The sequence below is a fragment of the Thunnus albacares genome, chromosome 1 (assembly GCF_914725855.1).
Source record: "Thunnus albacares chromosome 1, fThuAlb1.1, whole genome shotgun sequence".
NCBI classification, from domain to species: domain Eukaryota; kingdom Metazoa; phylum Chordata; class Actinopteri; order Scombriformes; family Scombridae; genus Thunnus; species Thunnus albacares.
In genome coordinates, this window is record NC_058106.1 from 19,901,506 (window position 1) to 19,927,642 (window position 26,137).

General features: G+C 38.7%; 1 protein-coding gene across 4 annotated transcripts in view; it reads right to left on the bottom strand.

The window, feature by feature from the left end:
• The window catches only part of furina (furin (paired basic amino acid cleaving enzyme) a), an 85,129-nt gene that overhangs the window by 56,026 nt on the left and 2,966 nt on the right, over nucleotides 1–26,137 (bottom strand). For 3 of the 4 annotated variants that reach the window (XM_044348008.1, XM_044348035.1, XM_044348019.1), the window contains exon 2: nucleotides 18,171–18,495. In XM_044348008.1, coding sequence (XP_044203943.1) covers nucleotides 18,171–18,380 — 210 coding nt within the window. In that variant the 5' untranslated portion in view covers nucleotides 18,381–18,495. Of the gene's footprint in view, nucleotides 1–18,170; nucleotides 18,496–24,420; nucleotides 24,488–26,137 lie in introns of those variants that run through there. The other variant, XM_044348027.1, reaches the window with a different exon arrangement.

Sequence of the window (26,137 nt, forward strand, 5' to 3'; positions counted from 1 at the left end):
CATATGACATGGCTGCCTTTATTTCAACTCCCTGTCAAATAAAGCTACGCTGGGTCCGGCGTAAAATAATATCAATCAGACACTCGTTCCAGAGAGCGGAGAGTGTACAGACATTAAGCAGCGTCTTGCCTTGCATATTATATGTGATCCTGGCACAGAAAACATCACAATCAAGTCCTATGTCGATACAGTTTAAGTAACACAACATGAGTGTAGAGGGAGCTGTGCATGCAAGATGAATTACCAAAAGCTATTATGAGCACAGTATCCATCTCAGCGCATTTGACTAACTTCAACGTCAGACCACCAGCCTACTCAAAACGTGTGTTAAGCATGTACCTCTGAACTGTGCTATTTTAGTCAGATTGTCTTGTTGGTGCATATTTGTGTCTGGCAGATGTTCTGGAGGGATTGAATTTCTCATGAAAGTGAGCAGAGATAATGATTGTTTACAGTTTGGGAGAGGCCTGATAAGATCAACTAAAAATGTGCAGATGTTCATTTCCTCAGCTTTTTCCATGATTTCCATACAGCGGACTACAGCTAGGGTCCGAAATTTGTAATTTGAAACTTTTTGACTCACCTGCCAAGGGGACTGGTAGCTGAAGAAAAAAAAAAAAAAAAAAAAAAAATCCACCGGCCAAGCATGTTTTTTTACCAGCCAAAATAATAAATTGGCTTTTTGTGTCACATGTACATTCATTTCAGTACGTTTCGTTGAGATAATAAGGTATTATATTGAATACTGTAGCTAGCAGGTGGCAAGTGACAGTTTAGCAGAAAGCTGCGTAAACAACCGTAAACAATGCTGTGAAACTAGGAGCGGTCTGTGGATGACGCTCCTCAGACACATACACATACAAAAAACACATACATACACACACACGTCTACACTGTACAGTGACAAACATGAGCAATTTCCTCTGAGTCATCATGCAGGATATTTTGTTACATGACTATTTTGGTACAAACATTTATCCACTAGTGAGGCAGACAGCCTTCTGAGATTTACTGGCCAAACGGAAAATCAACCCGCATTTGGCGCTTAGCAGGTGTTAATTTCGGACCCTGATTAGAGCACTGTTTAGATGTTGCTGTCAGAGTGAGTGTTGAAGCCAACACAGGCTCGACCGGCAAATACATTTCCAGTAACTTTATCCGTCCTCTGTGCTCATGTTCTTTTCTTCTATAAAAATAGTCCGGCTGTTGGATATTTTGTCGAACACACCTTGGAGGACAAGAGAACAAACACATAATAACATATTGCGAAAGAGGTCCCGAGTGTGTTTGCCGAAGGTCTAAATGGGACACTGGTGAAGATGTCCATTAAACAGCATGTCATGGCAGACACTACTGTACTGCTGGGTGGGTCCTCACAGAAACAGGATGTCCGGGTACACAGACACCGAGTCATCCTCTTCCCCCACCACCTCCTCAATCTTACTCACAGCAGGCGAGAGTGAAAACAGCAGAGCCGCGCATAACACAACGGCTGGGTAGTGGCGGTGACCTTACGGTGCCATCAATTCCTCCTGTAGATACTTTATTTTTCCCCACGGGGACATTTGATTGTTATTGCACCAATACAACATCAAGACACACAAATAAAATTCAAATCAAAATCCAAAAATGAACACCCTTTTGTGTAATTACATCACAGCATTGTATCATCAACAGAATTCATACGCTATACATGTTTGGTTTTGGAAAAAAAGGATGCAAATGATGATATTCTAGTATGTCACCTTATATTTAAAGGATAAGGCTGGCAATATTCTGTACTTTTAAACAAATCACCAAATCAAGACTAAAACCAATAATGCGTTAGTCCTCAACCTCAAGCCCACTGGTCTAACTGAAGATGTAAATCTTCATAAATATAAAGTCTAATTTTTTAAAAACGCTAAGGGATTTCCTAAAACAGCTGGATACTGTAGTTTTCTATTAAATGTTACACAAGCAGGAGCAAATAGTGCATTTGATGGGGACTATATTCACTCATTTTTGTGCTCCTTTAATAGATTAAAGCTCGGCCAGAATCGGCCATGTTCAAGAAAAAGAAGGCACATGTCACCCAGTGCAACAGTGTGTTTTTAATAGTTTTTGGACAACAATGGGGCTCTATTGATCAGTTATAAGTTATATCAGGCTTTGGCTACACAGGCAATACTTGTTAATATGATTAATTCACAGTTTATTTTTGTCTTTTAATGCTATTTGTTGACAAGAGCAACTGACACCTACAGGAATGCATCCACATTATAACTTAAAAGAGAAGGAAAAAAAAATGTGACAGCTTTCCTTGTTGGCTCAAAATATGAATATTATGATTTGATTCTGAATACCAAAAGAGTTACTCAGTTGCCTACCAAGAAAATGACACTTCAGTCACTTGAACCTGCTCAATGCTGACACAAAGTTGTGCCCTGTTTCTCTATAAGTGCGTGTCTGTGCTGCGGTGGCATTTCAGGTCACACTACCCAACAAACGGGGAACATTTCATCCTCTTGAACGGAGTCCAGTTCAGTCTGAAGCTCCAGACTCAGTCCAGCTGACTGCCACAACTGCTGCTTAAGCTCGATGCCTAAACCACACTGCTGCATGGTGTATGGAACAATGACAGGAAGGCAGACTGCAACCATTTCCTGGAGTCTGACAACGCTATCAACATGATACTGAGATGCATTTTTTCACTCAATGTGTTTGTGATTACGTGGACACATTTCTGCTTTCAAGCCATATTTGGCTTCCTATGCGTATGGTTAGATATTAATAATAAATACAAATATGTTTTATAATTGTCCTTATTTGGGGTGAACATCATGTTCCTTAGCGTAAAATTGCTTCCATGGAATGAGGAAAGGCACCGCGAGCCACACACTAGTTTGTGGTTCACCTTCATTTCTCTCTCAGTGTGTAATGGTGACTATGCAAAAAAACACTTTTCCTGTAACTTAAAGAAACAAGTCGCACAACTCTCTGAAGTTACTGTAAGTTGGGACAAGGAAAATGGAGAACAGTCCCAAAATAGACAAACAAGCCAAACTGGTGCCAAAATAAGGATAATAAAAGGTTCCAGGCTGTGTTTTGTGTATGTGTGTGGAGGGGGGGGGGGGGCAGAGAGGGGTAGAGAGATTCTTTCATAAACAGCTACTATTATAGGTCTGGAAAAGCAGTGGGAGGCCGACTATTTTCTGTGGACTAAACACTGAACCCACTTGTTGGGAAAGCTCCCTCAGAGCTAAACTCAGCACAGGACTCAGCTATTTCCAATGCACCATAATTGCAGATCTCCTGGTTTACTGTGTGTATTGGAAAGTCAGGAATGGCAGCCCAAGACTCTCAGGGAAACCTGGGAGCTGGAGTCTCTCCACTGCAGCGGTGTAGAAGACTGCGCAGACAGAGGCAACGAGGGCTGAAATCGTCTGGACCACTGCCCTGGGAATGAGAGCAAATCACTGAGGCTCACCAACTATAGCTACCACAGTATCCTGTCCAAAACATTGGTAACATTCCCTGAGCTGAGAAAGCCTTCGGAGAAACAGATCCAAACAGATGGACACTTCTTAGAAAACAACCTCTTCAGTGTTTCCTGTGCAGTTGGTTTCCTCTATACTGCGGTAAAAATGGCAGGAATCTAGAAATTGGGGGTTTTCACAAAGCTCAGTTCACTCCTGAGCCCATTCTGACTCTGGCTCTTATACATATACAGTATATGATAAATATTTATATTTACATCATGATGTATGGACTCTGCTGCGATTCTAATGCAGACTAATAAAGCCACATTCTCCTAACAATGAAGATACATTTTCAGCTGAATTAACGTAATGGAAAAGGGCTCTTTTATTTTTTTTTTTAAACACATACATGCTCAAACAGGAACACATACAATACTTTGAAATCACATACAGATGAAAGAGGCACTTGATTAGTCAAATGCATCTCCTTATTAATTTACACAGTAAATTAATTACATGTCATTCGTGTCATTATTTTTTGTAACGTTTTTTTTTTTTTTTAGTAAATGTACCATTATGATAAGATCATATCATTCTGTTGTTATTTCAATTACTCAAAGCAAATTGTTATTAAAAACTTAGTGCATAAATATTAATATATTAATATATATTATATATATTGAAGTTTTTGTTTGTCTGATAACATGTAACAGTAGAACCCAGATCATTACCAAAAGGTTTGATAATCTATTAATCGTTCAAGTCATTTATTAATCCAGTAAGCAAACATTGGCTGATTCTACCTTCACAAAAGGTTATGACTTGCTGCTTTTTTCCTTCTTATATATCCTTGTACATTGAATGTCTTTGGGTCTTGAGTTATTGGTCAGACAAAACAATGTGAAGACATCACTTTGGGTTCTGGGAAATTGTGATGTGCATTTTAACCGTTTTGAGACATTTAATCAATTAATCAAAAAAATATTCAGAAGATGGATCAATAATAAAAATAGTACTTGGTTCCAGCACTAAATATTTGCCTTGTAGCGTATCTGAAAAGGAAATCATTGTTGATATCACTAAGATTTTGATTTTAACTCTATCATCCGGCTTTATTAGTGTAAATGACACATGATAATGCTTCGGGCTACGATTTCTTTTCTCAGCATAACAAACAAGATACAGTAACTGCACAGTGTTCCTCCCAGCAGTCAAAAAACAGTTATGTGTACTGTATTATTCCCAATCCAACAACCCAGTAGCAGCAAACCCCCACAGTTAAAAAAATGAATGTATAAGGCACCTAATTCAGTCAGCAAAATCATCTCATACAATAAAGAAGATGAACTCTGTCTTCAATAGCAGGAATCCGGGGATTCAATTTCACAAACATCTCATGAGGAGGGGGGAGGGGAAGACTGTAACTCATTGATGCATAGCTTACATCAGCAATAAAATATTCATGAAAACTTAAACACACACCAACAACTGATACTGTACACAGACATGAGATATTCCACTTCCTTTGCAACATGAATAGATGACCTATAAAGAAACCCTGTGTTTTAGTGCTTATGTCACTCTATTGTCAAGTTCAAACTGGCCAACTTTAAGGACTCCCATGGAAACTGAAGAACACAGAGACCTGATGAGGTTGTCACATCAATAAAACAGATGATATAACATCCTGGAAGAACAAACACCCTGTTTCACAGGATATCAGGGAAAAAAAAAACTCTACCTCCAGTGCATTTAGGAACCATTTCTGCCAAGTTGGCAGGTTACCAAAACATTACTGGAAACATTCAGAAACAAATAAGCACCCACTCAGTGTGCAGTGCTGGGAGGAGGGAACAGCCTGGTGCATGATTGGAAGCACTGAAAAAGCTCTGAAAAATGAATTTAAAAGCAAGAAAGATATATTTGTTTCTTTATTTGATATTGTTAAATTAAGCTACTTTGTCCAAAACAGTATTTTGATAAGATTTCTTCCAAGAGAAGTCACAGTATGTGAATAAAAGCAACTGTACTGACAGCTTGAGGTCATGTGGGTTAAAGAAGAAAAGGCTACAGAGAGAAACACGACGTTCCTCAGATTCTAATTTTGTAACATTTGAAAGACGTAGGCACACAAATTGTATGTTGGTTGTGTTTGTAAACTGTACGCCATGTACAGTACCAGTCAAAAGATTGGACACAAGTTTCCCATTTCCGTGAATGAGAAAGTGTCCAAACTTTTGACTTGTACTGTACAAATCACTTCAAGAGAACAAGTATAATTACCACACACACTTCTTAAAACTTGATCCTAATGGTGCACAGGAACACAAAATCAAAATCCTCTCAAATAGAAACTTGTTTTTCCACCCCTGGCAGTCCTGTGAAGCTCAGCTAACTATGAGTGATAACGACACCTGATCTGAAATCTAAATCCAGCATCTCTGCTACACTGTAGCACAACAAAACAGCTCAAAACTGCAGATCTGTTACAACTTAGCAGGACTCCTGTTACAAAGAAGAAGAAAAAAAAAAAAAAATCACTTGCAGCCGTCATAAAAAAAGCTCCACCCAAATGCTGCATTCCTCCCAAACTGCTGCCTCCATTAGGTTAGTTACAGGCTTTTAAACGTCCACCTCATTGTTTTCATTGTAAAAGGCTTATCAGATCTAAGCCCTTACCCTTTTTAAATTGCACCACAAACGACTGCTCCGCCTCCCGGCTCAGCTTGTGTGTGTGTGTGTGTGTGTGTGTGTCTCGTCTGAGCGTGTGGACAACATGAAGAGGGAGGCTGGGTCATACAGGGCCTGGTTAGACACAGCTCTGTCAGACAGGAGCGTTCTGTCCTCGTTATGTGCTCCGTGACATGAGATACAAGCCAAAACCAACTATTTCCACAGACAGATCGGTTACCGCTAACACAGCGCTGAACAATGTGGCTCGCTTCAGCTGCCAGCGACTTATCTATTTTACTTTCTCTGTTCAACCGCTGAACTGAGGATAACAGAGGAGTATCGTAGTTTGCATATTTAAAAGAATTTTCTATTAAACTTTAAAGAAAAACCTCATGTGATGAAGCACTAATGCATTTCTTTTCTCTTGGCTATAGAAATCCAGGGTTAATTCTCTGAGCAACGACGCTCTTTTTCCAGCAACAATAACAAACATTCGCACCTGGAAGCTGCCCAGTACAACCATTGTCTTATCTTGTGTCAACTGGAGCAGATGGGTCACTTCATTGTTTAACGGCCAAATGAATTGGCTTCCTTCCTTAAAGTGATGTGTTCGTTTACCCTCCCAGATTTCACTGCAAGTCTCGGGTTCAAATTCAGGACTTTTGGTCACAAGCCCGCTGAGTTTCACAGTTTCTTTTTGACATTTTGCCTCTATTTGATAGTTGACGGTTAAGATTGGTAACAAGGGAGAGAGGTTGGGAAACGACATGCAACAAAAGGTCTGTGACCGGGGAAAAAAAAAGGGACGTTGCAGTTACATAGTAAGTATAATGTGAAATATTGTTGGCACGGACCAGCGTATACTTACAAGTATAAATATTTAATACTTCAAGTTGTAAAAAGATCTTGAATCTGTTAGTTTTGATTCAATTATTTTCTTATGAGCAAAAATTGCAGCTTAATTCCATTATTACTGCTATTACAATAATCATATGTGAACATAACTAAAGGTAGTTATTTTTTCTTCAGTGCGGACATTCTTCAAATACCTCAACCTACTCTCTGCGTGTGTGTGTGTGTGTGTGTGTGCGTACGTGCTCATATTTAAGCTGGAGAGGTGCCTGTCCGTGTATTTTCGTGTCCCCTCAGTACATCTGGCTCTTGTTACAGCCCCTGTGACCTGTGTGTGGTTCTGCTCCATCCCAGCCCCCATCGCTCCTCTGTGGGAGAGCGGAGTAATGACTGAGTGCTGCTGGGCCTTTGCTGCTGCGGTTCCCAGGACCCCTGGCAGTATGGGTGTTCACTCCTTTGCTCTAGGCAGGAGACGGCCTCCTGCTGACCAGTTTGTTATTCCTTTTCATCCTTGTCTTCAGAATGTTGTTTTTTTTTTAAAAAAGGAGAATGAGTGAAGCCAGTGGCGGCTTTGCCCAGACATTTATGTCATCCTCAGGATATGTCTCCAGAAACTCTGATTAACTATTATTATTATGGGTCGTATTACCGGCAGTTTTCTGACAAGATAGCAATTATTGGTTTGACCTGATGTACTTTGACTAATAATCTTAAAAGACAAACAAATACAGGATTACAAAATGTTATCAGTGGTTCGACTATGATGAAAGTACTGATAAACAGAACTGAGAGAACAAATCTCTTTTAGAGAAAAGGTGCTTCAGGCTGTTAGTGTTTCGTATCAACTACAACACAAACACATCAGACACTGTTCTCCTTACTTTTGTGGCTGAAACAGAAATATCTATGGAGAAATGCAGTATATATGGTAACTTATATTGCAATTTGAAGAGCAGTTTTTGTATTACTATAAGTATCATGAAAACTACAATAGTCTACTGCCTGCACAAGAGCACAAGTGAAGTTTGAAGTGTGAAGCATCACTCGGGATCATGCTGGTAGCTTTTTCTCCATACTCTGACATAAAATCATCTGTGCATAAAAAACAACAGGGGTTAAGGTAAAAGTGAACTAAGGGCAACTCTCTGGTTGCCCAACTTGTTTTGTAGCTGTAAGAAGTGTGTAGGCGTGACTCTGTTTTGTTGCAAGACTCCATGAAACTGCTACAGATGGATGATGACAAACAGACTGAAGTTTAGCGCTCAGTCTGCAAATAAATACCTACTTGTTTATCTGTGTTTATTTCTTTTATGTCGATGTTATTACAAAATGCGCTGCTACTGAATCACATCCTCGCCCTCGTCTTAGTAAATGTGACCTACATGCTTTTCAGGACCACATCCATACGACATATAACGCGCTGTCCCCAAACTGCACTGCAAGTTGTTCACCTCCTTCTGATGAATTGCATAACAGTTCTTCAAAGTATGACGAATCAGGTAAGTTTGCTGACAGATTCAGTAACAAGATGAATCACTTTTCCGCCATTGTTCCTGTTTCTATTTTCCTCCAACTGTCATGTCTATATGTTCCATTAATAATGGAAAGCTAAATCAATGTGACAAGGTTAATTTTCAATGAAGTAAAGTTAAGATGCTTTTTAAAAATTTAGAAGATCAATAATAATACACTGTGCACAGTGCTAATGGTTTAGGATTTGAATTTTGGTATTTTAGCTCAAAGTTCTCCCTCTCAACACAGAAGTCTCCAGCAGAGCAAACAGGATCAGTCAATCTCTGCAGTTCATTAACTTTCAAAGAAGAGCAGCTGCACTGAGATGAAGTGAGATCTGGGTCTGCTTAGTGAGCGAGAGGCCGGAGCGCGGAATAAAGGGAGGCTCTCTCGTTGACAGCAACACGACGACCGAAAGCAGCGGGACCAAAGACGCTGCAGAGATGCTCCACTCTTCTGCTGATCAACGGTCCCGAGATAAGAAATGATACATTCCTCTCCAGATGAAAACTCCAGCCTTTTAATGGGTCCGTACCAAACAAGGGCCCGAGTCCAACAGTTTTGACTGAACTGTGTTTGCAGCGTTATCATTACTGCACTTCAAAGCAGCACCATCTCTAAAGGGACATGCTACACTGGCTCTATAGGGCTGCACACTCCGTTAGACCCATCAGCTCTCATTGGCTAAAGTAGGCCAGAGCCACAGACACACAGAGTGGTGTGTTAAAGATTAATGAAGATATTGCACAAGTAAGCCAGCTTACAAAACATGCTTAAACATAATACAATATTTAGAAGTGGCAATCTATAGCTGAAGTGTTTGAGCCACGTCTGACTCTGGGACCCTGGAAAGGCCCTCAGGGTATAGTAACATCATGGATGAATGGAAACAGAGATGCAGTTCCAGTAACTGGTTTCCATCCAAGTTTTGAGTTAAATGTAGACTTTATATTATATATATGATTAAAAGGGTGAATTGAGAGGGCAGAATCAGCTACAAAGTAATATTGCAAACATGTTTTTAGGCTCACTCGAGGTGTTTCTTTGCCAATAAAGGAAGTGTTCAACATATAGTGATAAAAAAGGCGTTTGCAATATTCATAATGATTTAGTGATGTTTGCGCCAAAGCCTGACTTTAAATTATCTGTCCATTGCATCCTCCCAGATATTAAATGGGCCGTGCTTCCCTAGTTTATGGCTCCTTTTGTGTTTACATTAGAAGATATCGTAAAACATCTTTGTTTTCACCTTCAGAGCGTAAAACTGCATATATGAGCTGACATAAATGAGCAATAACCTTCTCAATTTTAATTAATTCCTGAAAGGCCCTTTCCATTTTTCATGTGGACGTATTTACCGACATGGCTACATTTTTGTTGAGCAAACCTTATTATTCGTCTCAATGCAGCTGCTGGATAAACACAAATAAGTACATTTTTGTGACATTTCAAAAGTTCATTTCACACTGTTACAAAGTAGGATGAAACGAATCTAATGGCATCATGTTAGGGAGCTGAAGTTGGGGGAAGAAGCGAAGAGATGTGGATTTAATCCTGATGGGGCTTTATGAAAGTGTTGATGAGTCTCATTCCCAGCAGATGACTTGTGTGTTCGGTTGTTTAATGGCAATGAGGTACATAAGAGAGGGAATACCTGTGTGGGACAGTGTGAATCATGCAGAGTAGCTCCTTGAACGGCTCAGCAAGCAGTTTCTCCCATCATCTCTGGGCCAATCATATCCTGTCAGAAGACTTTCCAGCAAATTTCTTCAACCCCCCCTATTTGCCCACAGTTAATTGCTTTAGTTCTCCAGAGTCCAATTATGGAATCTATACCTTCAGACTCCCCATTTCTGGTGTTTTCTAATTCACACTGGTTGTACCCTTGCAATGAAATTTCAACTGAGAGACGGGTCAGAAATATCGGTTTAGCAGAGCCTCTAAATTGAGGTGTTGCAGTTTACACAATTATATCTCTACAGACTTCTGTCTAGATGAAAGAGAATGAGACTCAACAATTACCAATTTTTGTGGTGAGATAAAAAGCAAAAACTTACTAACCCGAAAAAAAGTTGAGAGAGAAACAGGTGAGGCAACCTGCGTTTGTAAAATGCAATTCTCTCAGAACAAGAATGAAAGGGGTTTTTTTTTTAGAACAGATACCTTAAATGAGCGAGCAACACTTTTATATTTATATACATAAAGTTTTTATGAAGTAGCATTTTCATGTGTTAAAAAAGCTGAATGAACAAATTCCTAAACTGTTCAATGCTGACCACAAACAGTTTTAAGAGAAGTGGGGGTTTTTTGGGTTATTTTTACTTAGATCATTTATGTGAAGTTTTTTTTTTCTTGACATTCCAAATTGTAGTTGATTTAATAAAACCAAGATTTTTTTTCGAAACCATGTATTTAGAAAGTCATGACACTCCTACTATTAAATATTCAGTCAAAGATACTGTGACATCTGAAATCTTTGAATATTGCCAAGCCCTGTTGTGAAAGAGTTTTAATTTAAGAGTTTTAATGTAAAAAAAAAAAAAAAAAAAGTAAGGTAAAGCAAAGCAAATTTGGCAGGAAGAGATTAAAAGTTCATCCCTCCACCATGTCTTTTGAAATACTGAGAAAATTGTAGGCTGGATTAAAGTGAACCCCTTACAGTGACTGCCTTTAAGTGCAGTGCTGTGTCATGAGTTACTGATAGGAGAGTGTCATTTCATGTACTTCATCAGAACTACAGATAATATCCATCGCTTTGCTCCTTTAATCTGGTGCCGATGCCGAACAGAATATTAATATGCCTCATAAAAGGGTCTAACCACTTCAGAAAGGGGAAAGAAATAAGCGCATTAGATAGCGGAAATAGGCCACGATGGCACCATGGAGTACAGTGAGGGCACAGTATGCCAAAAACAATCCTCCTTTACATGAAAAGCCCTGGGGTGGACCAGCAGAACAAGCTCTGAAGGCAGTTGGCCTCTAAACAGAACAGTCATATACACTCAAGCTTTTGAACACAGCCGTTTTTAATCGACCAACAGTAACAGAAACTACACTTCACAAGAAAGGAAGTGGCATGCTTCTGAGAAATGCTATGTTCCTTCTTTGAAGTGAGTGTAGGAATAGATGAGTTATTTATTCATCACCTTTTTTCTTCCAGCTCTGGTTATGAATAATCAAAAACGGCATATAAGGAAAATAAGAAATGCATTTTGTAAACTAAAAACACACTGTCCCATAAATCATTTTTTCATGAATGTACACTGGTAACTTCTTTCATATTCCAGGAGGAAGAAGCAGGAATTTTAAAAAAAAAGCGTTCTTGGAAACTGTGCCAATGACAGCTCATATACAATACTTTCACATGACACAAGCTCTGTGCAGGAAGACTTTACCATTAATCCAAAGTAGGGCTACAGCTAACTATTTTCAGTTAGTTAAAATCTTTCTTTTACTAACTTAAAATAGTTAGTTGTAGTTAGTTGTATTTACAATCAATCGTTTAGTCTAAAAAATGTCAGAAATTTGTGAAAAAGTCACCAGATCCCAAGGAGATGTGTTCAAATGATTTTTGTCAGTTCTAATCCCAAAGATATGTATTAACCATGATATAAAAACGGAGAAAAGCACCAAATCCTTACATTTAGAAAAGCAGAAATCCGTGAATATTTAGCATTTTTCTTTGATAAATAACAAACAATCAAAACTGCTGACAGTTACTTTTCTGTCAATGGACTAATCAATTAATGAACTGTTTCAACTCTGATAGAAAGGCAGTAAACTGCACAAGCTAGAGCCAGAAAGCAGTCCTACACTATTGCGAGGAGCAAGTTAAATATTAAGGCTCAAATTATCATCTTCAGAGAGGGAAGTTTCATGAGTTGCGTACAAGATGGAATAGATTGGGAAAGCCTCAGGCCACAGACAGAAGGACATATGTTATGTCATATGTTTCAAAACATATGACCTAAAATTATAAACAGAAATATAGTTGTTGACCTGAGGTCAAGCACAACAGATAAAATGAAAAAGGGCTCTTTTGTTGTAACAGTGACCATGATTGATGAATGTTTTAATAAGTCTTCTATCTTGTGGTCAACATTGATCCTATTCATAGATTATACTGTAATGATTCTTAAGATTTATTCTTTAATCAAATGTGTCATTCTGATCACTCCTTACTAGCATTAGCAATCACCCTAACCCCACTTCACTATTTATTTAAATAGCAGCATAATGAAGGTGCTAATGAACTAGATTTAGCCCAAAAAAAAGAAAAATCAAGCTCCCCTTGAAAACTGCACAGCAAGTCTGATGATGCGGACAAGAAAAGGTCTTTAAAATGTAAAATAACCATCCAGAGAGATGCACTTTGGCAGTTAATACCCATTACCATTGTGTGAGTCAGCCGTTTCTTAATTTTATTACTTTAACTTAGTTTTAATTATTCCCCTTGTTCGAAAATGGCCCTATAATCTAGAAGTGGAGCCAAAGTGATAGATGTAATCCATTTGCACACCACTTGGTCACAGAAACCTTTTACTTTAAAAACTGATGGTCCTGTTCATTTCAGGAACATTAATATTAATATTCCTTACTGGCATCATCTATTGCATCTCCTTTAACAACGAAGGTGATTGGCAAAAGGGAAGAAAAAGATGTACAGAGTTTTAAAGACAGACAAGCAAGGTATGATGCAAAGAGGGGATGTAACTCAATCGAGACACTTGGTGCACTTAGTGTATCAGGGTTTGTAGATGATTTGCTGCAGTCAGGCAACATTGCCCTAAAGTTTCCTCACTGACAAACAACCAACCTCACTGTCACATGGACTAGCTCGCCTTGATTGATTAGTACTGCCTGACTTTTGTTCCTGAAACACCAAGATGACCTTGAAGAACTAGCACAGCTAAAGGGAGATGCATCGCCTCACTATGTTTCACCGTTGCACATGAACACATGGCAAAGACTACAAGCTGACGAACTGAGAATACAGTATGTCTGATAAAAAAAAACAACTTTCGACTAGCACATCTATGACGCAAGAAACCACACAAAATGTCTGAAATATCTGCTGTAAAGCTTTCTCTCTCAGTCTTCCTATTCCGAACTTTCAACGTGCTGAATTGACCTTAACATTCCTGAAGGCCAATTAGAGCCACGCTGTAAAAGCAACAACAGACAACCTGACAGCACTCAGCGGCTGACTGGAAGGCTGGTAAAGCTCTTTGGTCATTGGGTTGTTGTGATTTTTACACATAAATTTATTGGTGAGCTCAAACAAGAACACATTTTTTTTTCACCTCTAGCCTTTAACATACACACCACAACAAAAACAAGGGGCACTTCCCAACATAATCACCTTAAAATGCCAAAGAATGACAAATAATTGGTATAATGAAGATATTGAGTTTACTTATTGGAGAAGAAAAAAAACAGGTGCTGGACCAAACAGGAAAAAAAAAATCAAGGAAACAACTGAAGAATCTGCTCCCACAAACCTTTGGTTAGAAATAAACATATTTAAACATATTTAACATATTTAAAATAATTGTTATAAAAGTTACAGCAACCAGATAAGAAGAAAAAGTGAGCTTATTCTACAAAGACTTAAGTCTGTAGGGTCAAACTTGTGATTCATGCATTTGTGAATATTTAGAGAAGTACAGGCAATGGCATACCATAATACAAAGTGGTAAAATGAACTCTGTAGATCAAAGCCTTTTATCATTATAATGAATTAAAGATAATTGGTTTTATCTCCTCAATATGCAAAAAAAAAGTCAAACGATGCTCCATAATTGGATCAGATTGCGTAGTCTATAGATGCATCCTGTCGTGTGTCACACACAGAAACAACCATGACAACATGCTAACCTTCTCCACGTGTCATTATGGAGGAACAGAAACATCTGAAACGTTTAGGGCAGAGGCTGTTTGGATGCCATAATACTAGCAGAATGAGTGAAGGCGATATAAAAAAAAACAGCCATCGTCTGAGCTGTAAAACCTGCCCAGCTGCAGTCTTTGATCTTCCCTCAAGCTCTCCTGCCTCATTCCAACACCTGCACACACCAGCAGAGTCAGACGCAGCCCCACAGCTGAGACACGCTATGCCTGGCCACACGTAGCTCACAAAGCAACTCTCATCCCCCCCCCCCCCCCCCCCCCCCCCAATCAGCTGAAGGCAAAAAAGATTAACAGATTTGTTTGTTCCCAGCTCTAGAGTAATGGCTTCATTTTAATCAATGAGCAGTGACGTACTGGAATACGGTCAGGGTGGTGCAGCACATGAGAGCATCTTTATTTTGGTTATAACTTGTTGTTGGAGCTCACCTTTCAAAGTTAATGACCAGAGAGAATGCATCGATAACACACGGAGGGCCAAACAGATGTGACTGTTCCATGTCATTTACTTTAAGTGTTATCATGGTGATGTCCTGTTGTCAGTTCTCATACGGTACGTCCCCAACATGTGTCTAAAGCAGTCAACTTAACCCACATTAACCAAAAGGCTGTGGCAGCAGAAGCTAGGTGATTCTGATCATCAATTATATCAACTTCTATTTGAACTTCATTATTTTTTCATTCTACTGGTAGCTTTTTCACCACAGTAGCCTCCTGAGGTGGAGGAATAACTTGCACATGCACAAAGCGGCTCTTCTTTTTGGCAGTTAACAACCATCTTTTTCATGAATTTCAAAGTGACTTTTTCAGTTGGTGCCAGCAGCTTAAAACATGCACATTACAACATAGGTAAGGGTGGTTGCCATGGTTATTTCCACAGATCACATTACGGGTCAGGTTGGGCTTTTTTTTTTTTGGTGGTGAATTGTAACTGGGTTATTTCAACCCAACTTTTCCCCAGCACAAACATATGCACCAGAGAAGAGATCTATCTGATGAAGCAGGTTTAATAAGATGGATAACTGCTTTGAGTAAAATCTGCAACATCTGTTTTTGCTTCAGATTTGAGAGAGCTCAAGGCTTTACGCAGCAGTTATCCAGCTAACTTTATTAAGCCTGCTTTGTTGCACAGGCTCCTGCTCTGCTGTTTTTCCATCTTAGATGCTCTGCCTCAAGACCTGTTTGTCAATCTATTTATGGTCAGACAATATACAGTCCATTTTCTCTCCCTCAAGATATCATAAAATGATTTTCAGCAAGTTGCTGAAACAGGCCAAACCACACAGCTGCTTGCCAACCAGTTTTGTAAGTACACGGGTGTAATTGCTTTGTCTGGTTGCCTAGTCATTCATGGCCAATACATAGTTAAAGGATTTAAGTGTGTAGGATTACTCATTAGTCTGCATGCTGTGATTCATAGCACAAATAACATTCCTGGTCATGACCAGTAAGACCCCACGGTGCAGTGCAGAGCACGGTTCTCTGGCAGAGAGAAGAGGCTATGGAGTTTTAACATTTGCATAAAGAGCAGCTTGTTTTGGCTATTAAGCTTTGTTTTTTTGTTGTTTTTTTTACATTTTCTAAAAAGCTGCAAATGCACATCTAAGCTGAAAAGTATGCTCAGCTTCCTGAGTTATACTTTGTACACAAACCACATTCAGTGCAGTGTCACACTTTCTGTAATGACCCTGACAGTATAAAGGTATGTTGTGCTGCTAGCAAGTTACAACTCTTCAGCTGTGGAGATTATTATGGTATTTGGAGTAATTGATAATGTCAGTGAGCACATCAACATTTTCTAGGTTCTCCCATCTACCCAGAGGGATTAGGTCTATTGGACAGATATTTAGATACTTAATTAATTTATAGTTTGTGATTGAAAGAAGAGTCAAACAGAAGGCTTTCTGTTTTTGCTATTTGAAGTATAAAGTCAGGTACATCCAACACAGATATTCATTGCCAAAACTGTGCTGGGAAAACAGTACTTTTATAGTATTGAAGAAATGCATTTTCCATCACTTACCTGCACCTCTACTATCAGAAATACTTAAGCAGCTGTTGAACATTTAAGAACAATAAAGATTAAAATTTTGACTAGTGCCCAAGACAAAGAAGACTCTCTAACAAGGAAAAGAAAAGTATGCGTAGTCCTACAGAATAACAATTCAGAATAATTGGTTTCCATTGAGGTCAAACAGGAAGTCATAAAAGAGCAAGACGTCACTGAAGCAAACGGGAAATGTTTATCTGTAGTTCATTGCCCACACCTACTGTGCTTGGAAAGCTATGGGCATAATAAGATGTTAATCACTTAAGTCTCTGTGAAGACGGAAGAGGTAACTGACTGAAAACATCAGACCAGTCCAACTCAAACAAATTCACAGTATTTCTTGCTTTCTGTCCCAACTCTTCAGCCAGGCTGTTAACTGTGGGACAAACACACACATAAGTAAACTATAAGACTCAGATGTGTAAAGACTTGTGTTGCAAAAAACTGTGTGCTGCACTGATTACACTGAACGGGGCGGACACACATTAGCATCGCTGGATGAATTATAGTTGTGATTTGGGCGTTGTGACTAATCAGACCATGTTGGGCAAAGTCTGAGCAAGTTGTCAGTCAGGAGATAAAATCATATAGTATGTGTGTGGTGTTTTACAATCGTTTTGATCCAGTCACTGTCATTTTGATTAAGATTATTTTAAATATGTTTGAACTGGCCACATCTGTCTATCCACCATTTCACAGAAAACCAATTTTCCTATTTCTTTTCGCCTTTACACACAAATGTCAGCATAACTGAGCAAAGCAAATTGTTGTTTGATAAACGTTCATTGCTGTTTCGGTACATTCTCATGTGATCATTCTTGTTCTTGCAAGAAAAGGCATTTTATCCACTATTTACTTTGTTTCTCTGTGTGTGTTTTTTCAACACTAAAAGCACCTATGTCATCAGAGAGTATTAAGTGTTTGTTGAGCCCTTTTAGGTTTCAGTAATCTTCAGACCTGTTCCCAGGTTTAGACGTGATTATAGACTGTAGCTTTAGACTATTGTCATTACAGGTTCGCCCACAAGCATTCTTAACATTCACCAGGAAGATATCAAACAACCAGGTTAGGAAAAAAATTACAGTTGTATAACTATTGCTGTGCCATAATCAGCCCCTCTGTAGAAAACCGTCCTGCTACTTGCAACACATCTGCACAATGACACAACATATAAGCAGAAGGACACAACTGTGAAAGTTATGACTTTCCCATAAGAATAAAGAAACTCAGATCTCATCATATCGTTGACCAATGACAAGATGTTTGGCGCCATTGGTTTTCACTGCAGGTTTCCAAACTGACTAATCACAGAAATTGTGTTTTGGAGTGATAAGTACTTTTTTTTCAATATTCAAGTGTTATGTCTTTGGTTAGATAAAAGTGGAGGGCAACAGGAAATCCTGTAAGAAAAACAGAGCCTCCTGCTGCACTATGCTCTGTGATAAGTGGGTCAACAGCACACTCCAATAAAACAATAATAAATAACTTGTAATATCATAAACAAGCACATCAAGATTGACAGACTAATATAAGACAGAAATGAACAGTTAGTCAGTTAATAGACACACAGCAGGAGCACACTGTGTATATAGTAACTGCAGTAAGTTCAGCACCTTATATGCGACTTCAAGGAGATTGTTCAGTCCTGTATTTTTGTAGATGCAAATGCATATAAAAAAAACACTTGATGAGTCAAAAATGTAACTTTTACTTACATGTCCGTAGTTGACAAAGCCATGTTTGCTAGCAATTTGATCAGCTTCCTCCTGACCTCCAGGTATGTGGACAGCCCATGTGTTGGTGTAGACCTTCTGACCCAGTGCCGGTCCCAGCCCAGAAACCAGAAAGACCAACAGAGGCCCTAGTAGCAACTCCACCAGCCTGAGCTTGCGGCCTACAGAGGGTGATGGAGGGCCAGAAGCCATGGGGTTCACCTAGTGCAGCACAGTCTCTGAGCACAGCGCCTCTCCGACAGGCCAGGACTGCCCACGGTACATGCAGGTGCACGGAGAGACAAAGAAGGGGACAGTCACAGTTCACCTGAGAGGACACACAAAGAAAATAAATTAAAGCAAGTGTAGAAAGCCAGTTTCACTTCTCAATAATTCCTTGTGACCTAGCATGACCATAAAACTGTAACACACAGTAGAAGGCTTTCTATTCCACACATGTAAAGACTCATGGGGAAACTATCCACATGAGACCAACAAAAAACAACTGGTCCTATTTTGTGATTTTGATCTTCCCTTTGCAGCTGCTTCAATGTTCAGTGAATTAAGGAACAGAAACAGGAACAGAGGAATCTATTGGGTCTGAAAAAGATTTAAAACATTCAACCATCAAGATGTACTGTAACTGAATCAGGGAGCTTTAAGACCTCCCGTTGACCTAGGGCCAATAAAAATAAGATGGTGGAGGATGTAAATTAATATTGGGATGAGAGTCGGAAAAAAAAACCCTACTAATGTTACAATGAAGGGCGATGAAAATGAAACTGCATGTTTTGTGTAGCACACAGTTCTTATTGAACCTCCTTGACAACATACACACACACACACACACACACAAATGTTACTAAGTAATGTTAGCTAGCCTCGAGACGTAGCCACATGTCTCCCACCTGCTGCAGCTTCAGTCTGAACAGCCAGAGCAATGTGCTGGTCTGCTGCAGAGTCCAGCCTGAAATCCTCCCACAGCCTGCAATGCACATGTGCTCTTTAATACTGCACCAGCTTTATGCAGTTTGTAAAATCTGTGATGTTAATCACGTTTAGCACGATAGCATGTAAGCGACAGTTGCATAGCTCTCAACATGGTAGCACCCCACATTACTGTGTTAATTAATGTGTGTTAGTATTGTTAAAGAAGTTAAAGTTGCTACATCAGTATGATGAAATAGTTCATGGGATTTGGGTTTATTAAAGTGACTAGAGAACCATAGAGAGAATTATTAAAAATGTTTTATCAGGATCTATTTTATGAATTATACGTAACAGTTTTCTGCTCCTTGAAAGCAGTTTTTTTTTATTTCGTCTGTTTTCCTCCTTTTGTGAGAGTTTGTGGTGTGACTGATTTAGTCTCTAATCTTTTCAGATTAATTTAAATAAAAAAGGTTGATGATTGATCATCTAACCATTTGTATTGCATTTTATTATTATTATTATTAAGGTCACTTTGAATGATTTTAATTAATGATAATGTAGAAAAACAACGATTTTAAATTCGGGACAGTTCACATTCATGGACTGACGGTTCCAGGACGATGGTCAAAAAAGTTAAGAGCCCTCAACTGAATGCTCAAATGTTGAAGTGAAGACCGAACACATTAAAATCCCAGTGAAATGAAAAATAAATTTTCCCGGTTTTAATCCTGTGTCCTTGTGTTAATTGTTCATTTATCTAGTTATATGCAAATATATGTCAAAAAAAATCCCTGCCTTTTCTCTTCATGTAAAACGGTTTCAATTGTTTGATGACTCATCCTGCACTCGGGCGTTTACAAAAGTTCAGTCAGTCAAATATGACTTTGGGCAATTAGCTAGTCACACCAGTAAAACCGCATTTCACCGTTTGTGGGTCATAGTAGCTAACAGAGTAATATGGAGAGAGATAGGAAGAGATGTGTGTTTGGATATCAGTGGGCAAAAACTTTGTTTTTCATTTCCAATGTGGCCTCGTCCTCCTCCTGATCTAACAGGTGATGGAGGTGTGTGTGGAGCCAACAGTCCTCTCTCCATTTCTCTCTGCATCACACTAAACTTTAAGCCCCGACCACTTTTCAGCAGTCCAATCAAATGCGAAGGATTTGATTTAAATCCCTCTTGTAACTGTACACCGCTCAAATATTCCGTTTCACTGGGAAATATGTAACAGTACAGAAACTAAAGACGCTCTGACTTCAGTTTCACTGGGACTTTAAATAATACATTCATCTGTTTTGTCCATGAGGAAAAAACAGCCACAACAGGACTGCAGGCCAGCTAAGTGCAGGCATTTGATAATCCTACAGAAACGATGAGCAGGACCAGTCACACACACACACAGCAGCAAATTTTGGCGGTTACACACCCCTGAGAGGTCACGGTGGATCAAGCTTACGACAGACAAAAGCTTAGGTATACTGGGTTGGCAGCAGAGGTGGAGAAGTGTGGTTGGAAAGCTAGACTACACCCTGGATGCTGAGGGATCAGAGCAGAGCCAGTCTCGCTTGGAGGTGAAGCAGACACTCGAGGGTGGAGTTAGATGTCTGAGGCAGCAGTGGCAGCCACTGACTGGCTGTAGCCGAGGAGAGAACACACACACTTAAAGTGGCACCAATATTGTAGTATTTAGTATAATATACTGCTTTGTGCGTGGTTATTTCTTTGTAGTAGTATGCTGACTGATATGTTATCACCAAGCCACAGGAAAACACAAAAATCCATAAGACAATCCTCTGAACAAGACAAAGCAATATATCATATGATAGTCTATCTACAGCAGCCAGAGAAAGCAGAGGCACAGTTCATGGTGTAATTGCTTGCCGATATAAACGTTGCCTCTAAACTGTTGTTTCGAGCCAGAAGGGTCAGCTGTGCTTTTAGTCTGTTGAGACTATTATCCAAAGTGCTAACTCTATTGTTACCCCGGGTTGACTGGACCGCAGTGAATACAGCGCTCTTGTTCTGTGTTTTCTACTGTATAAAGTCACATTTGTTTTCCGTATTCTAGTCCATTGTGGGACCAGGTTTCTCTTCTTTTGGCAGGTGTTGTAGCCCTTCTGTAATCACCCTGTTTCACTGACTAAATGGTGGATTTTAAATCATCAGGCACACACTAAATGAGAAGGGTTGGGTGTTGTTTGAATTTTATTGAAACTGATTCTGCCTATGGATTCCAGTTCTTATCGATTTCCGGTTTTGATTCCAATATGGTAACCAAAAAAACAAACAAACAAAAAAAGAGGTCAAATGTTTAATGTTTAGTTAACAAAAATATCTTTATTCTTTTAAAGTGTTTACTTTGACTTTTATTGTTCCATTAAAATAAGTAAATTTAAAAAGTCTTTTTAACTGAACACTCTGCTTTTGTTTTGAGTACTTTCTGTCTCATCTTTTCCTCAATGACGTCGTGTGCTGTCACTGTAATAAAGGCCAATTCACACAGATGCGTTTCACATGTGCTCACTAGTAAACAGGGTGGCAGCATGATAACTTTCCAGAGTTGTAAAATCCAGTCTGTGATTATTACAAACCGCTGTGCTGTGTTTTACTGATCAGCTTTTAAACCCAATTATCTGTTTCTCCAACCAGACTTGCTAGATTGTATTTCATTTTCTCGCCAGCACTTTAAACAACAGGACCACAGCAACACAGAACTGTTTTCAGTTTTGTTGTTTTCTTTTCTAAAGTGAATCAAAGTGAAAGAATGTAAATTAAAATTTCTTAATGACTCCTTTGTAATCAGAATTTTGGAACCAGTTCTAATTTGAACCGGTTCTCGATGCCCAAACCTACAAATGAGCACACAAGCTCCTCAAATTTTCCCCGGACAGTTTGTGGTAAGGAAAGAATGATGTGAATGATGAGGTGGCTGACATTCTGCTGTATACTCAGACTTTAGCAAACTACTACAAAGGTATTTCAGATTGAAGGATACTTAATTCATGACTAATCCAAGCCACTCCACAAAAACACCACAGAAAAAGAACAACAATACTTATCTTCAATGATTTCTTAACCTAAAATTGTTTTGACTACATTTCATTTTCTGAGACTGTATCATCAAAGACAAGACAAATTAGATCCTTTGAGGCTTCCCCCCGAAGCTCTGGTGCCAGCTAAGCAGCTGCCTACTCGGCTCTGTCTGACAGAAACTTCTACAACTGAAGGTCTTTAAAATTTTGGGAGTTTGAGGCACCGGTTTCATTTATTTCTGGCAAGACTTTTGGGTGCAGATCATTTGCATCACTTGCCTAGCTGACTTCTATACATTGCGTAGTAACCCTCACCAGACAATGTTTATCCTTCTATATGTTTCACCATAATCAGCATTGTAGTGTGTCGTTTCCTTATGTTAAAGATCCAATATGCTAATAAGTAAAAATTTAAGCTCCGTGCGTCGAGTCAGTCCTCTGTTGCAATGGCCTGCAAGCGATTTAACATTAATGAGTTCACTCTGAAACCTTTTGTTCAGTAATGTTGCTAAAACAGGCATCACTCCACACGCCATGAGGTAGCTTCAGTCAAAAATATCCTTAGTTTCTGCTTATTATTATTATTATTATAAGATTATCAGTGTTGTGATATTAACACTAAACTGTTTTATAATTAAAACTTATTCACTAAGATCATGTAATGTAGTCAGATAAATTCACAAACACTTTAAAAGAACATTTATTTCTTCACAGATTTTAATTCTAACCGTGATTAGATTTTCAGCTGTATTCATTAACATTTGCCACCATATTCAACGTCTAATCCGTGCTTCGCTTGTTAGATTAGGGTTACTCCTCTGAAATCTTACTCATTACGGCTGAAACAATTAGGTGATTAATTGATTAGTCAATCGGCAGAAAATTTATCACTAACCATTTTCATAATCAATTATTAATTTCAGTCATTCTTTAAGCAGAAATGCTGTAAATTCACTGGATCCAGCCTCTAAAAATGTTAATATTTGCTATTTTCTTATTCCTCTATAATCGTAAACTGAATAAATTTGGGTTTTGGTTTGTTTTAATATGTTTTAATATGTTACATTAGGCTACTTTTTGGCATTTTATAGCCCAATCCATTAATCAAGAAATTAATCATAGATTTACTCAATAATGAAATAAATTATTAGTTGCAGTTCTATTGTATACATTTACATTCACTGAGCTTTGATTAAATGTTCATTCTTTAAAGTTCATTGAAAAAACAACATCTTAGTTATAGATCTTCATTTGGCATTCCTTAATTTAGTTAAAAAGAAATCTGTACAAGAATTTGTCTCTTTTAGGTGGCTGCTTTTCCCTTCTGGCTCAGACATTTCAGGGAATCCCCTGGTTACTATCACATCTCCTTTTTCATACACAGTTAAAACATTGTTTCCATGTGATTACGCAGACTGTTTACTGTAACAACAACAAAATTGGATAACTTTTTCATCAGATACAGACTCAACACATAACAGATTCACAAATACAGCTACATCCGTTCTCACATGTGTAACTGTATAATGCACATTATGAAGGATGTCCTGTTTGGTCGCTTGATAAAACCAACAAAAGTGTCAGCTGGCATACGGTGAGGAGACGGCTGTTAAGTCTTCGCATATGTACTTCTGACGGCAATATCCTGAGTGCTTGTCAAAGCAGAGCGTTGACTTAACTGTCTGAAGGGTTTCGACAGACCTGGTTCAGTATGTTGCGAAACCACAGGTAAGTGCATCATAACATTAGCGACGAGCTTCCAGGTCAGGCTGTACGGGAGCTGACACGACATACTGCTAATCCACGGCGAGCATTTCATAAGTACCTGGAGAACATCAGCTAACTTCACATCAGACAAACACAACTATAAAGAAAACTAAAACGAGCACTATATATCATCAAACCATGCAGAACAAATGAACTGTTTTCAATCGTGCCAACCTTCAAATCCCTCTGCCGCCTTTTTAAATCTTCCTTCCACCTCAGTTAAGCCTGCTTTATATAAACATGTACAAATCAGCCTAAATTAAGAGGCAAAGATCCACACCCAACATTAATTACATGTTTACTTTTTTATCTGCTTAGTCCCTACTGAAATTGAAAACAAACAAGAATGACTTTCTGTCTGAATTTTCCTTTTTTTTTTTTAAAGGCTCAAAAGAGCTGGATTAGTTAAGCCAATATTTGTCAAAGTATTTATCAGGTTTACATTTGTTAAATCTTTAAAATACAGCATACAATGAAAATAAGCTTAATAGACAGATAGAGATAAATCTAGTGGTATAACTCACTCGACTTTGTCCTCTGCCCTTTGATGCAACAAGTAAATAGAGTGTGAACGTTTCCAAACCTCTGTTTGATTTCAGGACATGTGCTGACTTTAAGCACAGACTCCTGTGACCTCATCTGAGCGCTCAGCCACTCAGTTTCTTGAACGTCAGGGTGAAAACCACACACCGAGGAATAACAACTGCCCAACTACTTTGCTGTTCACGAGAGACAAAGGAGAAGCCAAGCGTCGCGCTGCGAGCGGTCTTTAGTGTTACTGCAGTAAACGATACCATATGTCAGACTGTGATAACACAGGTTACAGCAGCAAAAAAAAAAATACAGCAAATTATAATTAGCCAAGTGTCATTAAACCCAAAGGATAATACCAACCTCATTACTGAACTCATCAGCACGTTTTAAAAAGGAACCTGTATACACCTCATCAATTTATTGTTTACATTTTAATGAGATAAAAATGAAACGAAATGAATTTAACCCATATGGCCCTTTGCTTGTGTGTGTGTGTGGTAAAGTGATGAAAAGACAATTATAATATTGAGTTAATTCATGAAGATGCTACAAAACAACACTCAAAAATCCTGTTCTCTGCTAAAAAGTGCAAGATGCTATCGGAACAACGTAATGGCACCTCAGATCCGCCTTTTAAAACATAGGAGCAGCCTTAATTTGTCAAACAGAGGAGTATTTCCATGGCAGATCACCAGTGTAAGATTGGATTTATCAAGTTTGCATCATTCAAACTCAACATCACCTTCACACGTTGTTACACAGACAGAGGACTTCTAACTATAAGCACAATTAAAGGATCGTGTAATGAGGTGCAACTGTTTTATCTGAGACTATCCTTATGAGTGACAGAAATATCTAAAGTTCTTATGAGCCAACACTTCACGCAGCCTACATTTTACTAAATGAGTTCTTTGCCGTAATGAACAGCTGTAATCAAACATTCAGCCCTTATCTTCTCAATTACTACGTTTTAAACACTTTTGGATTTGTTTGAATTTTAGCTTCTTTGCTCTCAAGTTATTGCTCTGAATCTGCACTCAAATAACATCTTGTAAATCTGCACGACGGTAAGAGAACCTACTCTTATAGTATAAATGTTCTGACATGTTATCTGTTATTTCCAAGCAATCTACATGTTTCAAATAAAGTGTTCAAATTCAAATTAGAAGGCAGCCTGTACCATAACAGCAAAGAAGAAGCAAGAAGCAAGAAGTGTGGCTTTCAACCTGGATTCTTATCACATAAAAGATGCAAGATGTAGGCAAACAGGAGCACAATAACAGAAAAATATTCTCTCTTTTCCCCTGAGGTCTCTCACGGCTTTCACTGCAAGCTAAACAGTACACAAGGAGTCATAATTATGCCATTCAAAGATGTGTAACTGCAGAATCAGAACTCTTTCTGTCAAGACTGCTTTTGAATTTGGCTCAGTGTGTTATTAATTAAAATATTCAAAGAGCAGTGACACTGCGAGAGCTTTGGGACCTCTGCCAAGCCCACAGGTGCTCAAAGAAAAAGGGGGAAAAAAACATATAACAAAATGGTGGAAATGTGCACGTTTGGAGAGTCCAAATCCTGGCACAAATGTGAGTTTTAAAAGGGAAACTTGAGGATTTTTCCATTTTAAGTTGTTGCAGGAAGACAGCTGAATAATCAGCTAAATAATCAGTCGTGACTTTGGAAACCTTTTAGATAACACAGACTCTT